The sequence below is a fragment of the Patella vulgata genome, chromosome 1, assembly GCF_932274485.2.
Source record: "Patella vulgata chromosome 1, xgPatVulg1.2, whole genome shotgun sequence".
Lineage (NCBI taxonomy): Eukaryota > Metazoa > Mollusca > Gastropoda > Patellidae > Patella > Patella vulgata.
Genome location: NC_065879.2, coordinates 31,806,552 through 31,827,886, shown reverse-complemented (window position 1 = coordinate 31,827,886; position 21,335 = coordinate 31,806,552). Strand labels below are relative to the sequence as shown.

The following is a 21,335-nucleotide window of genomic DNA, read 5'->3' as shown; positions in this document are numbered from 1 at the left end:
GCTCTGTGAATAGCCAAAAGACTAATATTCCAATAATCAACAATTATAATACCAGTAGTATTTTTAAAACTAACAAAGTGATTTAAACATGAAATTTTGATTTAATTTGCAAAGTCTTTATGCATTATCAAAAATTTTAAAGTGGAAGCTGTTGACAGTGATGTGGACAGAGTAATAACTACAGGTCTTAATCATTTGGGCTGATTTTATTTAGTAGAAGATATATTTTCATAACAGAGTAAATTTCTTTGTATGTAATTTAATTCAAGGACAGTGTAAACATTATTACAAGTTGATTGTAACAACCAGGTTCCGGTACTTACATCAATATTGTGTACCATGATGCTGTGATATCTTCAAACACTCTTTCTCCGTATTGTTTAACTTTATAAAAATTGGCTAGATGTCTACAATTATATAAAAAAACAACAATATATTACATTTTCATAGTACATACCTTAATTAACTACACAGAAACAGAAGTCGTTATGTTTTCACAAATTGAGTGTTTAAAATGGAATGGAGAACAGTCTAATTGTGAATTCAAACTGAACTAAATATGTTCATTTTGAAGTATCTAATTCCAAAATGTATCTGATGATTAATACAAAAGATCCAAACACTCAGTAGAATATGGCCTCTTTAGTATATTGACCAAATCACTCATTATGATATCTAAAGATTATTTGATAAAACTAACTTGACTCCATCTCGTAAGTTAACTCCTGTAACTGATTCTCCATCTTTATTCTCTGTCGATTCACCACTATCTGATACAATTGCTGTTGTTTGATTTAGTAGTTGACCAAATACTGACGGTATACAACGACCAAATACTAAAATAAAACAAAACAAATAATATAATGTAACAACAAAACAATGATTATTATAAATACTATAATAACAAAACAATGATTATTACAAATACATGTACTATAATAACAATACAATTCTTATTGAAAATACTATAGTTACAATACAATATTCATTGTAAATAATATAATAACAAAACAAGATGTGTAGCTATTCCTATCAAGATCATTTGTAAACTTACTGTTGGTAGAATTTATGTGATAAGCAGCACATTTCTCTGTCTTCACCAAGTTCTTATAATCCTCATACGAACCCTACAGTGATAAAAAAAAATAAAAAAATATAGAATCAATCTTACGACTGTGGCTAAAAAAAAGAATTGTTTTCTATATTCAAGTTTTAATTAGTTTGAAATAATCATGATAACTTTTAAGAATAGAAAAGAAATGAAAGTATGACCTACCTTTGTTGGATCAATACCATAATCACAAATAGCCATTTTCCTCTTCTTGTCATCTAGTTCTGCTTCTCGGTAAACATAATTACTACTAGGGCAATTTTCTACACACACCTGAATATTAAAAATATTCATATGTTAATGGGTCCCACCAATTGTGAACAACGGATAGATGGATGAGGATGACCCCAATATACCACCACATTTCAATGTGAGAAACTTCCAATCACTAGAAAGAGGCAACACATTGTACTCTATGAATTATCACATCTCAATGTACGTGCATAAAAGGAGTCTATGGTGCACAAACGCTGTGGATGAAACAGTTAATGTTTACTCCCTCCCGAACACCAGATACCATCTAAGTGGGATCCTGGATTCTTAATTTAATGACCATAGTTTTGTTTTGGTATCTTTATTTTCTTGTGAAGTAGTTTCCGGCATGATCTAATAAACTACAAATATTTGGTGAGGATTATCTAACCCAAAGTATGTTAAGAATTAAGTTAAATCTACCTGTGGAGTGGGACAGCCAGCAACAACAGCAATTCCTAATTTGGCACATTGTAATAAATCAAAGAAAAACAGGTTCGGTTTATTCCTGAAAAAAAAAGAGAAACAACAATTTATTCCTGACATTTCAATACCATGAACATATAATTTTTCAAAACTAATCAAGCATTGAGTATTTCAATAATTCTGAAAGTAAATTCAAAAGAAAGTATGTGAATAAGAGTTTGATATTAATTTCATCAAAATCATAGTCAGAATCTTATAATATCAGGCAAAAAGTCATACATAGCTTGAAATTTACAAATATCAATATGAATAAAAGTTAAAACATCAAAATTGAAGTTTGTGTTTTGGAGCGATTTGGGTTGAGATCTGCGAATCTGTGCCTTTGTTTTTCTCAAACACTGATCTAGTTATAGATCTTTTGGACAGTGCTACTGAGGAGGGTTTCACTGAAATCTAATTTGCAAGTTTTTCGGAAAATTCATGAATTAAATAGACTGTATGTATATTATCCATTCTATGATAGTGAAATATTAATACTTACTGTAATTCACCCCTTCCACATATTCTACCTTGAGAATCAGTTGGGTGAATCAATCGATATGGATCTCCACGAGAATATGCTGAAATATCAAATTTGAAATCATTACTCTGGACTTGCAAATTAATTTCAACTTATGCATCTAAATGTATTAAAGGGGCAAAATAAGTAATCATTTTTCAAAATATCCAGTTTGAATCAATTGTATACAGTTTATTGACAGCAAACAGAACCAGGTTATTTGGGGAATAAAAAAATCTTATTGCATTAACACAGCTTAAACTTCGCAATCAGGAGAGAAAAAATACAGTTTAGAAAACATGACTATCAATCTAATCCACCCTCCTCACACCCAATAGCTTTACTTAAAGGCACCAACCAATATAGGTGGTAGAATACATTAAACAGAGAGAGAGACAGAGAGAGAGAGAGAGTTAACCTCCAATAGTCCAATTAATACAAATTGGGTCATTTTGTGACTAACATATGGTTCAATTTTATTTCAATAATTCGCTTGTGCATAGGGTTCTTTAGCAGTGGGAGGAAACCAAAGGACCTGGAGAAAACACATGAGGTTGGACAGGCGACCCTACTCCTTGTCACGTACAACTTGGGAATAGAAACCACACCAGTTGACTCAATGACAGACCTCATGATACATGCTAACCATTTGGCCATCCAATCCTCAGGCACCAACAAAGCTAATGAAGACCGGCCTATATGCAAATCATTGTGCCATGAGGGTAATCTGGGTAACTTTTCTGGCTACACTTTGTCACTATAAAGGGTTCTTTATTTTTATGTGCACACCAACGTGTACATTGAACTTCATTTTTTTTTATCCCATCCAAACAACTAGAAGCTGTTCCTTGCCAGTACCCCCTTGGTACACAACTGACAAATGAAGCTATGCCGGAAAGTCCCAAGCCACTTCCTATGTCAATGACTAAACAATGTTCCTTGCCAGCCGCTTTTTGCAATATCACTGACAAAGGAAGCCATGCTGCAAAGGCCAGAGGAACTTCATAGGCCAACACTGTGATCGAACTTGGGACTTTCTGTCTTAGAATGTCAGCCAGCTATTGAAGTACAACTTGATTCTATAAATGTAATCTAATTCTAACCTATTCTTTCGATTTAATCGCCTTCGATGTAATCATCTAGACTACTATCTAAAGAACATGTATCAGCTTTTATTTTATATTAAATTTAAATATAGAAAAGGACTATTAGTATCAATGTTCTGCTGCAATGAGGTTAAAGTTTGATGCCAGGAAAAAAATTCTGTCTGTACTTACCAAATATTGAGCATGCTATCATGCCAATAATGAAGATAATGAATATAATACAACATATTATATCTGTACATGATCTGAAAGCATAATGAACACAATATCTTTCAATGTATTTAAAGATGCGTTCCTGTGTACAAACTGGGTGATTTGATGATGTATTTGGACTAGAAACATATTCAAATTAATTAATATATCAAAATTTTGCTCCATATCCTTCTCAAAACACTGTTTATGCGAGGGAATACCCCAGCTATAAAAAAATCTATTAAAAGATGCGTTATGTCACATGACTTCGCTGACGAATTAACTGGCAACGGGTGCGAAGTTGGAGGAGAATTCATTGCATACACAAGATGATGTTGTCTTTAATCGCTATCCATTTATCATAAATATCAAAGCCTAATTAAATTCTTCGATTATCCACTGCCCACGTATTTTTCCATGATTTTTATCCAGAAAGTGTTTTACGTTTAACTCTTAATAAAGTTTATTAACATGTAAATCAAGCGCTCAATCTCCGCATGCAACCTTTGACATCACACTAGCAGACATTCCTAATCGTCGGACTGCCGATTAGGGGGAACTTTTACATTTTTGTCCTGTATGTGCCCCATGAGAGTTTTTCAGGGAATCAAGTATTTTTCTAGTAAGATTAGATATTTCTACTTTCCATATATACCAAAACTGAAATACTTTTATTGGAAATAACCACCCGATAAATACTTTTCCGGGAACGTATCTTTAGGATATTAGAGCACAGATAAATGTATGAAAACTCTACATGGCAATTATATGTAATTTGTACTACTAATTACATAAAATTCAGAGACATTAACAGTACAATTCTTCCCGAAAACAAATCTGAATTCTGACTTGATCGGCGTATTCAGTACACACATTTATTGAAGGGGTTTTATAGTTCAAGTACAACTACTTGGAGTCAATTAATGGGTGATATTCAAATTATCACCAAACTACAACTTTTGGTCTTTGAAGGAATTATTAGTGAGCAGAAATTCGCCCATGTATCTGTTATCACCCGTCACTTCAGTCAGTTTTATAGAGGGATAACTTGTGTTTTCCTTTTGCGTTCGTCACTTCCTATTGTTGAAACATTGATTACTCATCTATCGTAGCAATGATCTCTGTGAAAAAATAATATTTGGAACGTGTTTAACCAGTTCTATTACATATGTGATAATGACTGGCACCATTTTTGTCCTTTAACTCTCTTGGAAATGAAATGAAATGTGGTTTTATGGCACGTCAGCTCCAACCGGGCTATATTGCGCCAAACATATGGTGAAAATTAAAAGACAGGCTAAACTATATCACAGAAAAACATTATATGCATAAATAAAAACAATATCACAGTTAATAAAATTAAAAATAAAATACAACTTTTATGCATATAAATATTAAATACAAAAATGAAATGATATATATATATATATATATATATATATATATATATATATATATATATATACAATTAAAATTAATTATAAAAACCTGTCTCCTTTAAAAAGTCTAACATTTTACCATATAAACCCGGTTGGGCAAACATGTGCTGTAGTGACTGACAACGGTAAAAATTTAATCTAATATCCTTGAAATGCTTGCACTCAATCAAAATGTGCTTAACTGTCAAAGGAACATGACAGTGTTCACATTCTGGTTGAGGCTCTTGCTTTAAAATGAAAATATGAGTTAAAAAAGTATGACCAATGCGAGAGCGGCACAAAACAACTTCATAACTCCTGCTGGTTCTATAGGAGCTTGGCCAATCTCCTAAAACAGGCTTAATGTGATGAAGTTTATTTGTGCCTGCAAGATCCCAAGACCGTTGCCAGCGGCCATAAATGAAATTATTTATAATAAATTTAAAATCTTTATATGGCGTTAAAAATTCAGATATGGGAAGATCTAAGGCAGACTTGGCAGCCGAGTCTGCTTGATCGTTCTCTTTGATATCCATATGACTGGGGAGCCAGCAAAGGCCAATGTCCTTGCTGGTACACTCGAATGATAGTAGCAGACGATAAATGTCTGCCACTAATGGGTGATCAAGCTGTTTGTTGTTTATTGCTTGTAGGGCGGACAAAGAATCAGTAAATATTATATATTTAAATATAGATGATGATTGAATGAACTCCAAGGCCTGTAGAATGGCCTGGAGTTCAGCTGTAAAGATGGAAGAAGCAGGTGGAAGGCGGACAGAAATTGTCTCAGATGGTGTCACAGTAGCCGAAGCTACCCGATCACCATCTTTCGAACCATCTGTATATATTGGAGCATAATCACCATATTTAGACCTTAGCAACTCTCTTGGAAGTCAGAGGAGAATTCATTGCATACATAAGACGATGTTGTCTTTAATCGCTTACTATTTATTACAAATATCAAATCCTAATTAAATTCTTGGATTATCCACTACCCGCGTCTTTTTCCGTCATTTTTATCTCAGAAAGTGTTTTACATCTAACTCTTCATAAAGTTTATCAACTTGTACCTGTGTGACCTTTGACATCACGCGTGCAGAAATTCCTAATCGTCGGGCTGTTGATTAGGGGAACCCCTACATTTTTGTCCTGTATACGCTCCATGAGTGTTTTTCGGGGAATCCAGTATTTTTCTAGTAAGATTGGATATCTCCACTTTCCATATATATCAAAATCACCATACTTTTATTGGAAATAACCACCTGATAAATACTTTTCGGGGAACCCATCTTTAAACCATTATTTTGTCTCATAGTCAATGCAAAAACAATTCAGTCTACCTGTTGTTTTAGTTTGTTCATCACACATGAAATTATAATAACAACTGTGTAAACAATAGAGTAATATATTACAAATATTACATGTTGTCATTGTGTCAAGCACTCTTCCTCATATTATAAATAATATTAACTATTATCCTTGTTACTTAGTCATTCTTCTATTTTTATCAACTCAAGCATTAAACAGGCTTTCAAGCTCTGCAGTTCACCAGTTCACCAGCAGTAATTCAAGTTAAAGCTAACTTAAATGTGGGTGTTTAATAATGAATTATTTTCTTTTTGACAGAGATACTGCTCTTTAAATAATACCAAATTTTAAAACAAAAATTATATAAAATCAATAAATTCTTATAAAAGCAAATGTTTTCCTTGCCTGGCTGGTTATATTATTACATATGAATATTTTGTGCTGTATTCTACATAAAATAACTTGTTTATATAAGCTTTAGCAATAGATATAGAAATTATTTTAGATACATGCAATGTACCAATAACAGCTGTTATAGATTTTAATATACAAATATATTTAAATGGGTAAAAAAATATGTATGTTATGGAGTGACTAAACTTGATATATTTTAATACAGCTATACACTTATAAAGAGGATGCAAACTAACAAATCAATTCCTGATAAACCTAAAGATAGGCTATCAGGCAACGAAATATACGTTCAAGGCAGCTAAGTGGTCTGAGCGGTCAACAAGGGTTGTTGCATATTTTTTCTTTTGTCAGTAATCAGAACATTTACATCACATGAAAATCTGATTAGAATTTGTTTTGATTGTTTGTCTCATGACCTTAAACAATTTATATTAACTTTAACCTCTCGAGTGTCCACAAGCGGACATTAACTTTAACCTCTAGAGCATCCAAAAGATCTTAACTAGGTCATTTTGGGACTAACATACTGTTCAAATTTATTTCACTAATTTGCTTGCACGTAGGGGTCTTCAGCAGTGAGAGGAAACCGGATGATCCAGAGAAAACCCACAAGGTTGGACAGGCGACCCTACTCCTTGTTATGCACAACTGGGGAATCAAAACCACACCAGCTGACTCAATGACAGACCTTATGATACAGCGCGTACACGCTAATCATTCGGACATTCAACCCCTCTATGACTGTAGAGCATCAACAAGATTCTTCAAAGTAATCAACGGATATAACTCTGGCAGTAATGACTGGATATCACTGAAAATGACTAGGATCCTTTGTCTCATGACCTTAAACACTGTGTATAAATTTAAAGTCAATCGGATATTAACTTTGCCCTACAGGGTATCCACAAGATATTTCAAAGTGATCAAGGGCCATAACTCTGACAGTAATTAGCAGAAATCATTGGAAATCAATAGGATTCTTCGTCTCATAACCTTAAACACTGTGTATAAATTTAAAGTCAATTGGATATTAACTTTGGCCTCTAGAGCGTCCACAAGATTTTTTGAAGTGATCAAGGGCCATAACTCTGGCAGTAATTAGCAGAAATCATTGAAAATCAATAGGCATCTTCATCTCATGACCATAAACACTGTATCAATTTAAAGTGGAACGGATGTTAATTTTAGCCTCTAGAACGTCCAAAAGATTTTTCAAATTGATCAAGAGACATAACTCTGGCAGTAATTATGACCACAATTCAATGTGGGCGTATAAAAATGCAAATTTAAAAAATAAAATACAGGCCAAGTTAACAAAGTGTGAGAGAGTGCCAGTCTATATAAATAGCTGCACTCACAGAATCCAGTCAATCAGTGAGAGATTTTCACAGGCCTAGAAATAATTTTAGGTACAAATAAATTGTATCTTGATATTTTTTAACAAGTATAAATATCGGGCAGAACAACTATGACAGAAAGCTAGCACCAAAAATGGTTTATGTATCATTTACAATGTATATAATATTCAGTTCTCTAGTGGTTTATATTATATATAATGTCAATATTAATATCATATTACATGGAATAATTCTCACCATTACATATTAATATATGATATGTGTTATATCAAATACAGGTGGGAAATATCATATCATTATTGACATTTTCATTCTAATTACTGGCAGGTCATGTGTATATGAGCTATTTTCATCTCTATATTTGTAACAGGTTTCAAGAGGCATATACAGAGCTTCAGCCTTCACTGTTGGTTGGTGAAAAAAAACATTTTTAAGTATCCCACTTATGATTTATTTATTTTTAGTGACTTTCGCACAATATAAGCTACTGTGGGTTGAGCACTTGGAAGTTCAATAATCAATAGAGCATTAAAGTTGATTTGATTATGACATTACACGAATGTACATGTAGTATTACATGAATATAGTATTACATTTATCTGCTAGATACCGGTAATGTCTGGACAGACACTTTGCCACATTTCAGAGAGAATTTAAAAAAAATATATTCCAGATTTAAATCTGTTTTGCTAATCAAAATTGGAAACCTACTTCATACCACACATATATACATGTATCTCTTGAAAAAAGGAGTAAATATATATTTTTTAAAGTGTCAGACTTTTTATTTATTTTCTAATATCTATCATGCCACATTAGCAGTATACATAAAAATGAGAAGTTAAAAAATGTTATTTATAATATGTTTATCACTTATCATCATGTGCTGGCCAGATGACAAAAGTGATGTAGGTTAATACATGTATATATGATCACTTGATGCTTTTATCATCTACAACAGATCTAAATACATGCTAATTGTAGAGCATAACTACAAACACTATATTCATGAATTCCATTTGACTTTAATACAGTATTAAACAGGAACACTGAATTTACACTTTGTGTACATAATTTAATATATGCTCATAGATGCAAAAACTAACAAACATTGACTGATAAATGATTAAATCGAAGCGTCCTTTTATTTTTTTACAAAAGAATCCAATTCAGTGCACATCTGATAAAGCTCCAGAGACCTGGGGCCTGTTTCACGAAATTTTAACTAAGATAAAATCAAAATTTTAGTAATTTGATTGGACAGTATTAGATTAATTTTAGTGCTTAGCCAATCAAATTTAAGTATCAACATAGACATTGACCTGAAATTAATTCGGCCCACGCCATTTTAAATAGGCCCTATTTAAAAACTAAATAGGCCCTCCAGCAACTGCCGCTTCAGGCCTTGGTGGAGCTTAATCCGGAACTGGCAATGGACTTTTCGTCAAATATTGACAACAGTCCCAGACCCTCCGTACGTTGATGACCAGGAGGTTCTGGGTGACCAAGACTAATTATATAACTACAAAGTTCTATTAGTACATGTGTAACAACCAACACTCAATTAGATTGATTGGATCAATAATAGACATTCCTACAATATAATGAAAATGGTGTAATGAGTGTATTAGGATAGAAAGATCACATCCTTAGAGAATTACAGAAAAGGGTGATTACGTGTACCAAGTATTTCAAGAAATCAGCAGATAGATAACATGATTTATATAATAACATGTATTATATGTCAACCATATTACTACATCATCATCATACACTAAAAAAAATTCAAGTCTTTATTATTTTTTTTGTATAAGCTAAACTTCAAACCCTTTAATAATCAATCATATTTCAAACTTGATGCAATATAAATCCTCCTCAATGTATAATTTATGTTTGTAAAATAACAAGTTTAATTTCTTGAAACTCAATATATTTGTGACCGAGAGGTCCTTCAGATATAAAAAGAGTCTGGAATGGCTCTTTAAATGTTTAATACTGGAAACTTATAATAATAATTATCTACATACACTTACAGGACCGCGGATAACCGACTAGTATCTACTGCTACTAAGTGAAATGAAATGAAATGGGGTTTAACGTCCTACTTTTCTGCTCCGAACTGGGCTAATGAAGACGGGCATACGCCATACAGTGTGCTATGAGGGAAATTTTGCCCGGACAGCGGCACTACGCCTACTCTTATATCGAATTCCAACTGTCAAGGGATCTTTTACGTGCACGCCAATGTGTACACGGGACCACGGTTTTTCGCCCCATCCGAACGACTAGACAGCTGTCCTTGTCAGGCCCTCCGTCCTGCATCACTGATATGGGAGAACCACGCCGGAAAATCTGGATGAACTTTCTCTGCCAATGCAGGGATCGAACACCCGGCCTCCAGGCTAGCGAGCCAGCGCCTTACCCACTTAGCCACCGTGATCCCCTACTGCTACTAAGTCAGATAGACCTAAATGACTGACATATCAAGTACAATCACATATTTATATGGAATTACTTTTAATCACTGGGGAGACAGGCCATATTGGCAGTTACTTTCTATCTATAAAAGTTTTATAAACAGTAAGGGATTATAATAAATTTTTGATTACGCTGATATAGTCTGGAATAATACTACTGAAATAAATTCACAAAGATAGATTGCCAGGCAACGAAACATACGCCCACAGCAGCTAAATCGTCCGGGCATTCAACAAGAGTTGTCGCATATTTTTACTTTTTTCGGTAATGAAACATTTATAATACACTAAAATCTGATTAAGAGCAACAACTGAGAAAACCATTAGAATTTGTTTGGTTTTTATAAACTTCTACCCCATGCTAACCAGGGCCTAAAAAAACGTGCCTTGGAGCACGAACGTGCCTCGAAATGAAAAATCTGTGCTTCGAAAATAAGAAAACCATGCTCAGAAAAATGGTGTAGTGCTCTAAAAAAGTGTAGTCAACGATGCCTCCTGATCCCTAATTGGGTGTTTCTTCTTGTGTTCTTGTGGTGTGGTCAGTTGCACAGATCAGATCAGATCACCTGGCGCTCACTCGCGACTACCTTGGATGAGTCGAGTGAGCGCCAGCCGCATCAGCATACTAGTCAGGTTTTTCAGTAGGCTTGGTATCCAGTCCGCTCCCTGCGACCTTGACCGTCATTTCACTTTCACTTTGAAAAAGTTTGTTTTTAACTTATTTTCACGTATTTTCGGTGTTATCTGCGATTTTAAGTATTGAAATATGGATGGGAAACGGGAGCTCGAATTGATTTACAGTTCTGTATTATCGTAACGAAAGTGATGTGTTGTCTTCCTAGTGCTTAGTTTTCATGCGAAAAAAGCTGCTCGCAACAAAATAAATTCCTATGTAAACTGCACCAGAATAGTCCACAGATGCCGGTTTCAAGCTCGCAATTTTCAGTAGGCTTGGTATCCAGTCCGCTCCCTGCGACCTTGACCGTCATTTCACTTTCACTTTGAAAAAGTTTGTTTTTGACTTATTTTTGGTGTTATCTGCGATTTTAAGTATTGAAATATGGACGGGAAACGGGAGCTTGAATTGATTTACAGTTCTGTATTATCGTAACGAAAGTGATGTGTTGTCTTCCTAGTGCTTAGTTTTCATGTGAAAAAAGCTGCTCGCGACAAAAAAAATTCCTACAGTATGTAAACTGCACCAGAATAGTCCACAGATGCCGGTTTCAAGCTCTCAATTTTCAAAATTTTCTGGGGGAGGCCCCGCAGACCACCCGCCGGCGCGTTTCGCGTCTGAAGCCCTCGCGGGTGGTCGACTCTAAATCCGTGCTCTGAGAATTTAACCTTATTTTAGGCCCTGATACTAATGTTTTGTATACAAAACTTTTAATATCATGGATTTAGCTGTTCCAAGTCATAAAAATTCATTGAAAATCAATATACTTATTCATACTTATTCCTCTCAAGATCTTAAACTCTGTGTATCAATCTGAAGTCAATCGGATGATAACTTTAGCCTTTAGAGCAAGGGCCATAACTTTGGCAGTAATTATCGGAAATCGTTGAAAATCAATAGGATTCTTCGTCTCATGATCCTAAACACTGTGTATAAATTTAAGGTCAATCGGATATTAACTTTGGCCTCTGGAGTGTCCACAAGATTTTTCAAAGTGATCAAGGGCCATAACTCTGGCAGTAATTATCGGAAATCGGTGAAAATCAATAGGCTTCTTTGTCTCATGACCTTAAACACTGTGTATAAATTTAAAGTCAATTGGATATTAACTTTGGCCTCTAGAGCGTCCACAAGATTTTTTGAAGTGATCAAGGGCCATAACTCTGGCAGTAATTATCGGAAATTGCTAAAAATCAATAGGCTTCTTCGTCTCATGACCTTAAACACTGTGTATTAATTTAAAGTCAATCGGATATTAACTTTGGCCTCTAGAGCGTCCACAAGATTTTTTGAAGTGATCAAGGGCCATAACTCTGGTAGCAATTATCGGAAATCGCTGAAAATCAATAGGCTTCTTCGTCTCGTGACCTTAAACACTGTGTATAAATTTAAGATCAATCGGATATTAACTTTGGCCTCTAGAGCGTCCACAAGATTTTTTGAAGTGATCAAGGGCCATAACTCTGGCAGTAATTATCGGAAATCGCTGAAAATCAATAGGCTTCTTCGTCTCATGATCTTAAACACTGTGTATAAATTTAAAGTCAATCGGATATTAACTTTAGCCTCTAGAGCGTCCACAATTGCTTGTGGACGCCGAACGGACGGACGGACGGACGGGGGCGACGACAATATACGACCACATTTAAATGTGGGCTTATAAAAACTAGAAAAGCTCCACTTAAACGCTTTATCAACGATAACTGGCTTCCTCATGGAACTTTATACTGAATCCAGATTCTCATCTTTATCAGTGCGACATCAAGCTCATAAATTAATAATGTTTTACAAAATGGTAAATACCAAAGCTCCCAATTATCTTTGTTGTCTTATTCCGCCAATTACCTCTTCCAACAACCCTTACAATCTATGTAACTCCGACCACATTACACAAATTAAATGTAAAACTAATATTTATATAAACTCCTTTTTGCCGTCTACTATAAAAGCGTGGAATAGTTTGTATAATGAAATAAAAAAGACCTCGTCTGTCTCTGATTTTAAAACTAAACTGTATCCAACCTTATTTCCCAAAGTTAACAAACTGTTTTTCTATGGTGAACAACAATTCCAAATTATCCATTGTAAACTGCGTAATAATAAAAGTGATTTAAGATACCATAAGTTCCTTATGCATATATATGACAATCTTCGATGTGACTGGGATCTCGACATTGAAACCACTGAACACTTTTTACTCTTCTGTCCAAACTACACACTCCAGCGAAATAATACCATTCATTTATTACCAATGTATTTTATAAATATCACTTGCCTACTCTATGGAAATGCCGAATTATCTCCAGACGTCAACAGCGATATTTTTAAAAGTGTTTACAAATATTTTAAAGATACGAAACGTTTTACTCCGTAAAATACAACCTTGGGGTGAGGAATTTATTTATTTATTTTTTCTTAAATCTTTATTTATTTATTTTTTAAAATTTATCTTATTTATTTATTTATTTATTCAAAATTATTTATTTGCTTGTTTTTACCATAACTAAAATAAAGTAATTAGTTTTTGTCTGTATCATATATAATTCGACATTGTACATATATTATACACCCAAACCAGAAGGAAGCAAATTAATATAAGCCTATTTAGCTTGTTTTTGTATCCTATTATTTATGCTTTTTACACAGTATCATATTCTCGGAATAAATACTGTTTAAACCAATAAATTAACATGTCATTAGCATTACATAACAATTCATCCTTGGCTATTCACCTTTTAATAGCACACACACAATTAATGTTCAATATTCAAGATTTAAATTATAACATATAACTGCTATAACCTACACGGTTATATATTACTCATCATACATTTAAAGTATTAATTACTTACCTGTTTTGAATGGGACCATTAAATGATGGATCATAGTCTCTTCTTTTACCTACAAAATTTAAAACAAATTAAATCTCTGCTTAAGTTACAATATACATATAACGGTCATTGTGTTTTAATATTAGGCTGGTTAACAGAAACCAGCGGCTGCCAGGCAGGATACGCCCACATTTTCGAGAGATGGATAGAGAACAAGCTAACAAGAAAGTGATTTTTCCTACAATCAAGGGCCATAATTCAGGAAATTACGATTCGATATGCGCATATATCGAAAGGAACTGAACGAACGGCAGCCATTTTGTCTGTCAATTTTGGGCCGATTTTCACGAAATTCGATCCGATACATGCCAATATCGAAAGCAGCCGAGATTTTTTTGGGATAAAGCTATATTTCAAGTTTCGTCAAAATCGGACAAGAACTGTGACCTGTAGAGAGTCCACAAACAAATTGTGGACGGACGGACGGATGTCCGGATGGACAGGGGCGACGACAATATACGTCCACATGAAAATGTGGGCGTATAAAAATATCCTTCATAGAGATTAGTGAGCTAAAACTTGATGTACTGTAACCCATTAAAAGATGTTTCCAAAATGAGATTGGTGTCAGAAAATGACTTGGCTATTTTAGACTTGAACATGATAATTAGACTAATAACAGTTCCTGTTGAACAATTACACAGGAAATTATTCATTAACTAGGAATAATCACCTTCCTAGTCATCTAATAAGAAGATTTATTACCCAAAAATACATTCTACAGTAGATATCGCTTGTGTGATAAATTTCATAATCTACTGCATGAATTTGATCGGTCAGTTAAAAAGGAACTACTTTTTTGTATTTTCAAAGAACAGTGCATTTTTTATTAAAAGTAACTCAATGTTTTTTTTATTAAAAATGAATTATTTTTATTTACTTGACTTTGATGGAAACACTGGGTCAATATAAAGGACTTTGCAATGGTTGAATTGCTATCAAAAAATGATGTATCACTACGCTGTAATGTAATCAGGTTCAGTAAAAGTGAAGTCTGTAGCAAAGAATTATATCTATTTATTTGTGCACATAAGAAAGGATTGTGTGATAAATAAAATCTCCTACTCGTCTTTTTTGATATCAAAAAATATCAACACTCGTTGATAAAGTAAAAAAAACTCGACAGAGCCTCGTTTTTTGTTACTTATCAACTTGAGTTCATATTTTTTGATATCAAAAAGGACGAGTAGGAGATTCTCTATTTATATTTTGTTTAAGCAGCATTTAGTAACTGAATGAGAATAACACAACACTTTTGGCGATGTTTCGAAGATGGTTCTCTTGACATTATCAAGCAAAGAATCATAAAGGCAAGAGAATCATTATCGAAACATCGCAAGAAATAAACTTACTAGTATTCCATATAAATTTGTCATGCGTTAATGTGATTTATGTTTATTTACCATAAAAAAACTTCAATTATACGTACTGTAATGAAATTAACATTACACAAAATTGAATATGTTAATCATGGAAATAATTAGTAGATTTTCATTTTGAAGATAAAACTGGTAGAATTATTTATTCAAGTCGACAATGCACTTTATTGATTTTTATCAAATATCTTTCTCAACCTACCTGATTTCTTTTCCTATCTAATTTCCATTAAGAATTACTTGTAACATAAATATCTGCTTGTGAATGTCCATAAAATAGAATTTTATGTTTGAAGCCCCATTTTCCAATATTTGACTGAATATTTTAGGCACACAGTTAAAATTTGATTCTGTGTATAACATTTTGGGACAATAGCTATTCTTTTTGAGAAGTGGCGGAAAATATTTTTTTTGTTTAGATTGACCAATATGTTGAGTGTCAATCAAAGGAGACAGGTTATAAATATGACCTGGGGGCAAGAGATGATAAATTATAAAATGATTGTGATAAACTAGACAACATTTTGGAATACAGTGTTGCCAGACCATGCAAAGACCCTCACCAGCAGATTGGGTTCTTCTTGAGACAATCAAAACTCAACGATCAAGTTTGAATTACAAATTTAAAAAACTCAAGACTTTTACAGGATATCAGTGACAAAGGCAAAAACAATTTTGATAGGGTTCCCTTCATATAACCATCAAGGGCAAAAACATAGGTTGCCATGCAACAAAACATAGCCCCACAACACCCAAGTTGTCCACAAGACTTTCCAAAGTTATCAAGGGCAATAAACCTAAAAATAGTTATCATAAATCTTTGAAGAGAGGGAGAGAGAGACATGGGGGTTAGCATTCACTCTGCACAAACTAGGTCATTTCAGGACTGACATATGGTTCAATTTATTTCAATAACTCACATGCTTGTAGGGGTCTTTAGCAGCGGGAGAAACCAAGGGACCGAGAGAAAACCCACGAGATTGGACAGGCAGCCCTACGTCACGTAGAAATGGGAAACCACTAGACCCCCCCACCCAGAAATCTTTCAAAATGAACAGGCTTCTTTGTTAAAGTCAATTTGATGATAACTTAAACAAGCTGATAAATTGTGCACTTCATGTTCAAAGCTTTCATTGACAATAACTTAAGACAACAAGAGCATCGCTAACGCTGCAATATACGTCCACATTCCTGTTTTGATTGATATGGTACTTTTTAAAATTAAGAGAATGAAATTTGAAATGGCTGTAATATGACAAGAGGCAAAGAAGTCTAGATGTTTCTTTTGCCAAATTTACAGACAAAATATTAACAAAAGATAGGTTGCCAGGCAACAAAACATACGCCCACAGCAGCTATTTCGTCCGGGCAGTCAACAAGAGTTGTCACATATTTTTAATTTTTTCGGTAATAAAACATTTATAATACATTAAAATCTGATTAAGAGTAACAACTCATTAAGTAATTATCAGAAAACCATTAGAATTTGTTTGGTTTTTATAAAGTTCTGCCCCATGCTAACTTTTAGTATACGAAACTTTTAACATCATGGATTTAGCTGTTCAATTCAAGTCATAAAGATTCATTGAAAATCAATATACTTGTTCGTCTCAAGACCTTAAACTCTGTGTATCAATTTGAAGTCAATCGGATGATAACTTTAGCCTGTAGAGCGTTCACAAGATTTTTCAAAGTGATCAAGGGCCATAACTCTGACAGTAATTATCGGAAATCGCTGAAAATCAATAGGATTCTTCGTCTCATGAACTTAAACACTGTGCATAAATTTAAAGTCAATCATATATTAACTTTGACCTCTAGTCTAGAGTGTCCACAAGATAAAGGGCCATAACTCTGGCAGTAATTATCGAAAATCGTTGAAAATCAATAGGCTTCTTCGTCGCATGACCTTAAACACTGTGTATAAATTTAAAGTCAATCATATATTAACTTTGACCTATAGAGCGTCCACAAGCAATTGTGGACTCCGGACGGACGGGGGCGACAACAATATACAACCACATTTCAATGTGGGCGTATAAAAAGTGGGTGTGACACTGCCCCTGGGGTTCCAGGCATGCACCAAAATAAATATGCAGCCATATCAATAGTTGCCGTCCTACAGGTATAAGGAATAAGTATACCAAGTTCCCAGATAATCCATTCATAATTGTGGCCTTCGGGTGCTAAAGGCAGAAATTGGGTGTGGCTCTGCCCCTGCCCCTGGGGGTCAGGGCATTCACCAAAATCAATAGTTGACGCCCTTAGGCCATAAGGAATACATATGTCAAGTACCAAGTTGATCTATTCAGAATTACGGCCTGTAAACAATAAACACAAAAATTTGGAGTGGCTCTGCCCCTGGGGGTCGGGACATGCAGTTGTCATCCTATAAGGAATACGTATCCCAAGTTCAAAGACGACCCATTAAGAATTGTGGCCTGTATGCAACACACAGAGACACAAAGAAAAATGGATGTGGCTCTGCCCCTGGGGGTTGGGCAATCACCAAAATAATATAGGGGTCATCCTTAGGGTATAAGAAATAGGCATGCAAAGTTTCAAAAGGATCTGATAAGAATTGTGGCCTGTAAACACAAGACACACAAACATAATAGAGGTCAGTCTTAGTGTATAAGGAATACATGTAAGTATTAAAAAAGACGATCGATTAAGAATTGTGGGCTGTAAGTGACACACAGACACACAAAAAGAAAATGGGCGTGGCTCTATCCCTGGGGGTTGGGCATTCACCACAAACAATAGGGATGTTCCTTAGGATAGAAGGAATAAGTATGCAAAGTTTCAAGGTCTGTAGATGACAAACAAATCAATATAAGAAATGGGCGTGGCTCTGCCACTGGGGGTCAGGTATGCACCAAAAACAATAGGGATCATCCTTAGGGTATAAGGAATTCGTATGAAAATTTCTTTTACCATTGACAATAAACCACCCCTTCTAAACTTGATGCACAGGATCTTTCTAAATCTGTCTCCCTCAGTAAAATTTAACACTAACCATACGCCATACAGTGTGGTATGAGGGAAATTTTTCCAGGGCAGCAAATTCCAACTGTCAAGGATCTTACACGGCAATGTTTTTTGTGCCATTCGAATAACTAGACAGCTATGCCCTTGTCAGGTCAGAAAACCGAGGTCCAGTGTATACAGTTGGAAATCGATATACATGTAAGAGTAGGCTTGTCTTCATTAGCCCAGTCTGCACAGAACAGTAGGATGCTAAAACCTAGCTACGAGAATGTAGCTAAAAAATTTGAGATATACTGATGTGCTTGTTTTTTAACTACAATTGGGCACCTTAGTTACACCTGGCAAACTTAATTTTTGTTATCATGGATATAACATCTTAAAGATACATTCCCGGGTACAAACTGGGTGAATTGATGATATATTTGGACTAAAAACATATTTAAACTTATCAATTTATCATAATTTTGCTTCAAATCCTTCTCAATACATTGCAATTGTCAGGGAATAGCCGGCTATAAAAAATCGATCAAAAGAGGTCATGTTTGTGTCACGTGACACAACGGGTGCAAGGTTGGAGGAGAATTCATTGCATACACAAGATGTTGCCTTTATCGCTGACTATTTATTACAAATATTAAAGCCTAATTAAATTCTTGGATTATCCAATGCCCACGTCTTTTTCCATGATTTTTATCTCAGATAGTGTTGTACGTCCAAGTGGGCCGATGTTGAAGAAGTGAGGTCGGATTCATTGACGACAATGTTATCATATCTGGCTTTCTTTTGTTATTCTGAGAGGTTTGGAATTTCAACATTTTGAATTGATGTAAAGCATGCTAACATTTCTGCTATATATATCATTTTCAGAGCCCTCGGTCCCAACCGGCATATACGGCTGACATGGAACCCATGCGTCCAACTCTTCATAGAGTTTATCAACATGTACATCAAGCGCTAAATCTCCACGTGCAACCTTCGACGTCACGCATGCAGACACTCCTAATCGTCAGATGGCCGGTCGATTAGAGAAAACCGTATATTTTTGTCCTGTATGTGCTCCATGAGTGTTTTTCAGGGAATCCATTATTTTTCTAGTAAGAAGATTGAATATTTCTACTTTCTATATATACTAAAATTGACATACTTTTATTGGAAATAACCACCCAATAAATACTTTTCTGGGAACGTAGCTTTAAAAATAAGTTAATTTTATACTATTAGGTCTTAAATATACGCAGCCCAATCTAGTGAAACAACTTTCATTTATTTGCAAATATTATCAATAAAGGCGTTGTTTTTATCAAAATTGATACAGACATTCATAATTACAGTGCATTATATATTAGTCAGGCACAACTTGTTAATGTATCAAGTTAGTACTTTGGCTGTTGTACACGTCATAAATATTAGCACGCCTTCATGACATAAAGATGTCAAATTTAAAATGCCGGAAAAAGCTAGCATTATCGCTTCAATTTAAAAATTGTGGTTTGTACCTGTGTCTGGTACAGGTAGGATTTTATGCTTAATCCAATCGTAGTCGGATGTGGCAGAAATAACAATAATCACCTGTTGTTTGGATGAAAAAAATAGTCGATCACTTTTGATTAATAATTGAAGCCCGATATGAAACACATGGGGTTTTGCCAGGTAAAACTATATACTAGTTGAGATTGAGAGGTGAGTTTTCTTGCCTAGATAAACTCCATTTCATTTCCTTAGCTTGCCACTCCAGGCCCTATCCGTCCTGCACTACCGTCCACTGACAATATTAAGCTGTTCGGTCTTCCATAAACATCAACTACTGGCATTATGATAACAATGACAACTTTCCACAGCTTTTTTAAAAAAAAAAAAAAAATCTTTGTTGATCGATGAAGTTATTATTGTTTACTTCAATTGACGTCTACGGTCTACGACATCAACATTCCGTCTCCTATGGGATGGGTGGTAACTTTCTTTTACAACTTTTCTCAGTTCAATTATTACTTACCATATTTACCCTCGTCTAACATGTCTTGTTCTTCATCTGCTGGGTCATCTTTCTCAGCCATGGTTACTTTTATTACTGTAAATCTTTGCAGAATCCTAGATAACTATTTTGATCTGTTCGATGTATTCCGTTATTTTCTATGCTTGCTCTATTTATTTTCTATTTTTAATGCAAAAGCTAGCCTCGGTCACCCAGACCATCCAACTGTATAGCCTCTGGCCAAAGAACTGTATACGATCCATGCACCGTAGATCATTCTACTCAACGGGTTGAACATAATCCCGATTTTCCAGTCTTGTACTGTCTGTTTAAGGTTAACAACAAGGCGCCATCTATTTTGCATTAGAGAAGACAACACGTGTCTTTTAACAGGTGGAAATATTTTTCTTTTTTAATCCCAAATAGTTTACTGAATACTTTTAAGAATTACCATTGTTTTTTAATATGTAATTCAAATTCAGCTTACATCTTTTGATCACAAGAAACAGTAATTATGTGACAACATGATCAGAGAGAAAGTTGTCTCCCTTTAGTCTTCACAAATCTGAGTGAAATGCGTTTAACGTCCCGCTTTTCTACTCCGTCTGGGCTAATGAAGATGGTCATGCAGTGTGCTATGAGGAAAATTTTGCATTGGCTATTTTTATTTTAAATTCCAACTGTCAAGGTTTACTTTATTTGCACAGGACCTCGGTTTTCTGTCCCACATCCGAACTAGCATAACTGAACATGGGGAAATCACATAGAAAAACTTTCTCGGCCAACACGTCTCTGAAATTTATGAGTA

General features: G+C 34.6%; 1 protein-coding gene across 1 annotated transcript in view; it reads right to left on the bottom strand.

The window, feature by feature from the left end:
• The window catches only part of LOC126808431 (choline transporter-like protein 2), a 36,263-nt gene extending 15,479 nt beyond the window's left edge, over nucleotides 1-20,784 (bottom strand). Inside the window, exons 1-9 of the mRNA XM_050533132.2 lie at nucleotides 20,549-20,784; nucleotides 14,150-14,198; nucleotides 3,626-3,699; nucleotides 2,331-2,409; nucleotides 1,787-1,871; nucleotides 1,277-1,384; nucleotides 1,055-1,127; nucleotides 701-836; nucleotides 324-407 (exon numbers count right to left, since the gene is read on the bottom strand). Of these exons, the coding sequence (XP_050389089.1) occupies nucleotides 324-407; nucleotides 701-836; nucleotides 1,055-1,127; nucleotides 1,277-1,384; nucleotides 1,787-1,871; nucleotides 2,331-2,409; nucleotides 3,626-3,699; nucleotides 14,150-14,198; nucleotides 20,549-20,609 (749 nt within the window). The 5' untranslated portion in view covers nucleotides 20,610-20,784. The remainder of the gene's footprint in view (nucleotides 1-323; nucleotides 408-700; nucleotides 837-1,054; nucleotides 1,128-1,276; nucleotides 1,385-1,786; nucleotides 1,872-2,330; nucleotides 2,410-3,625; nucleotides 3,700-14,149; nucleotides 14,199-20,548) is intronic.
• Between the last annotated feature and the right edge of the window lie 551 nt (nucleotides 20,785-21,335).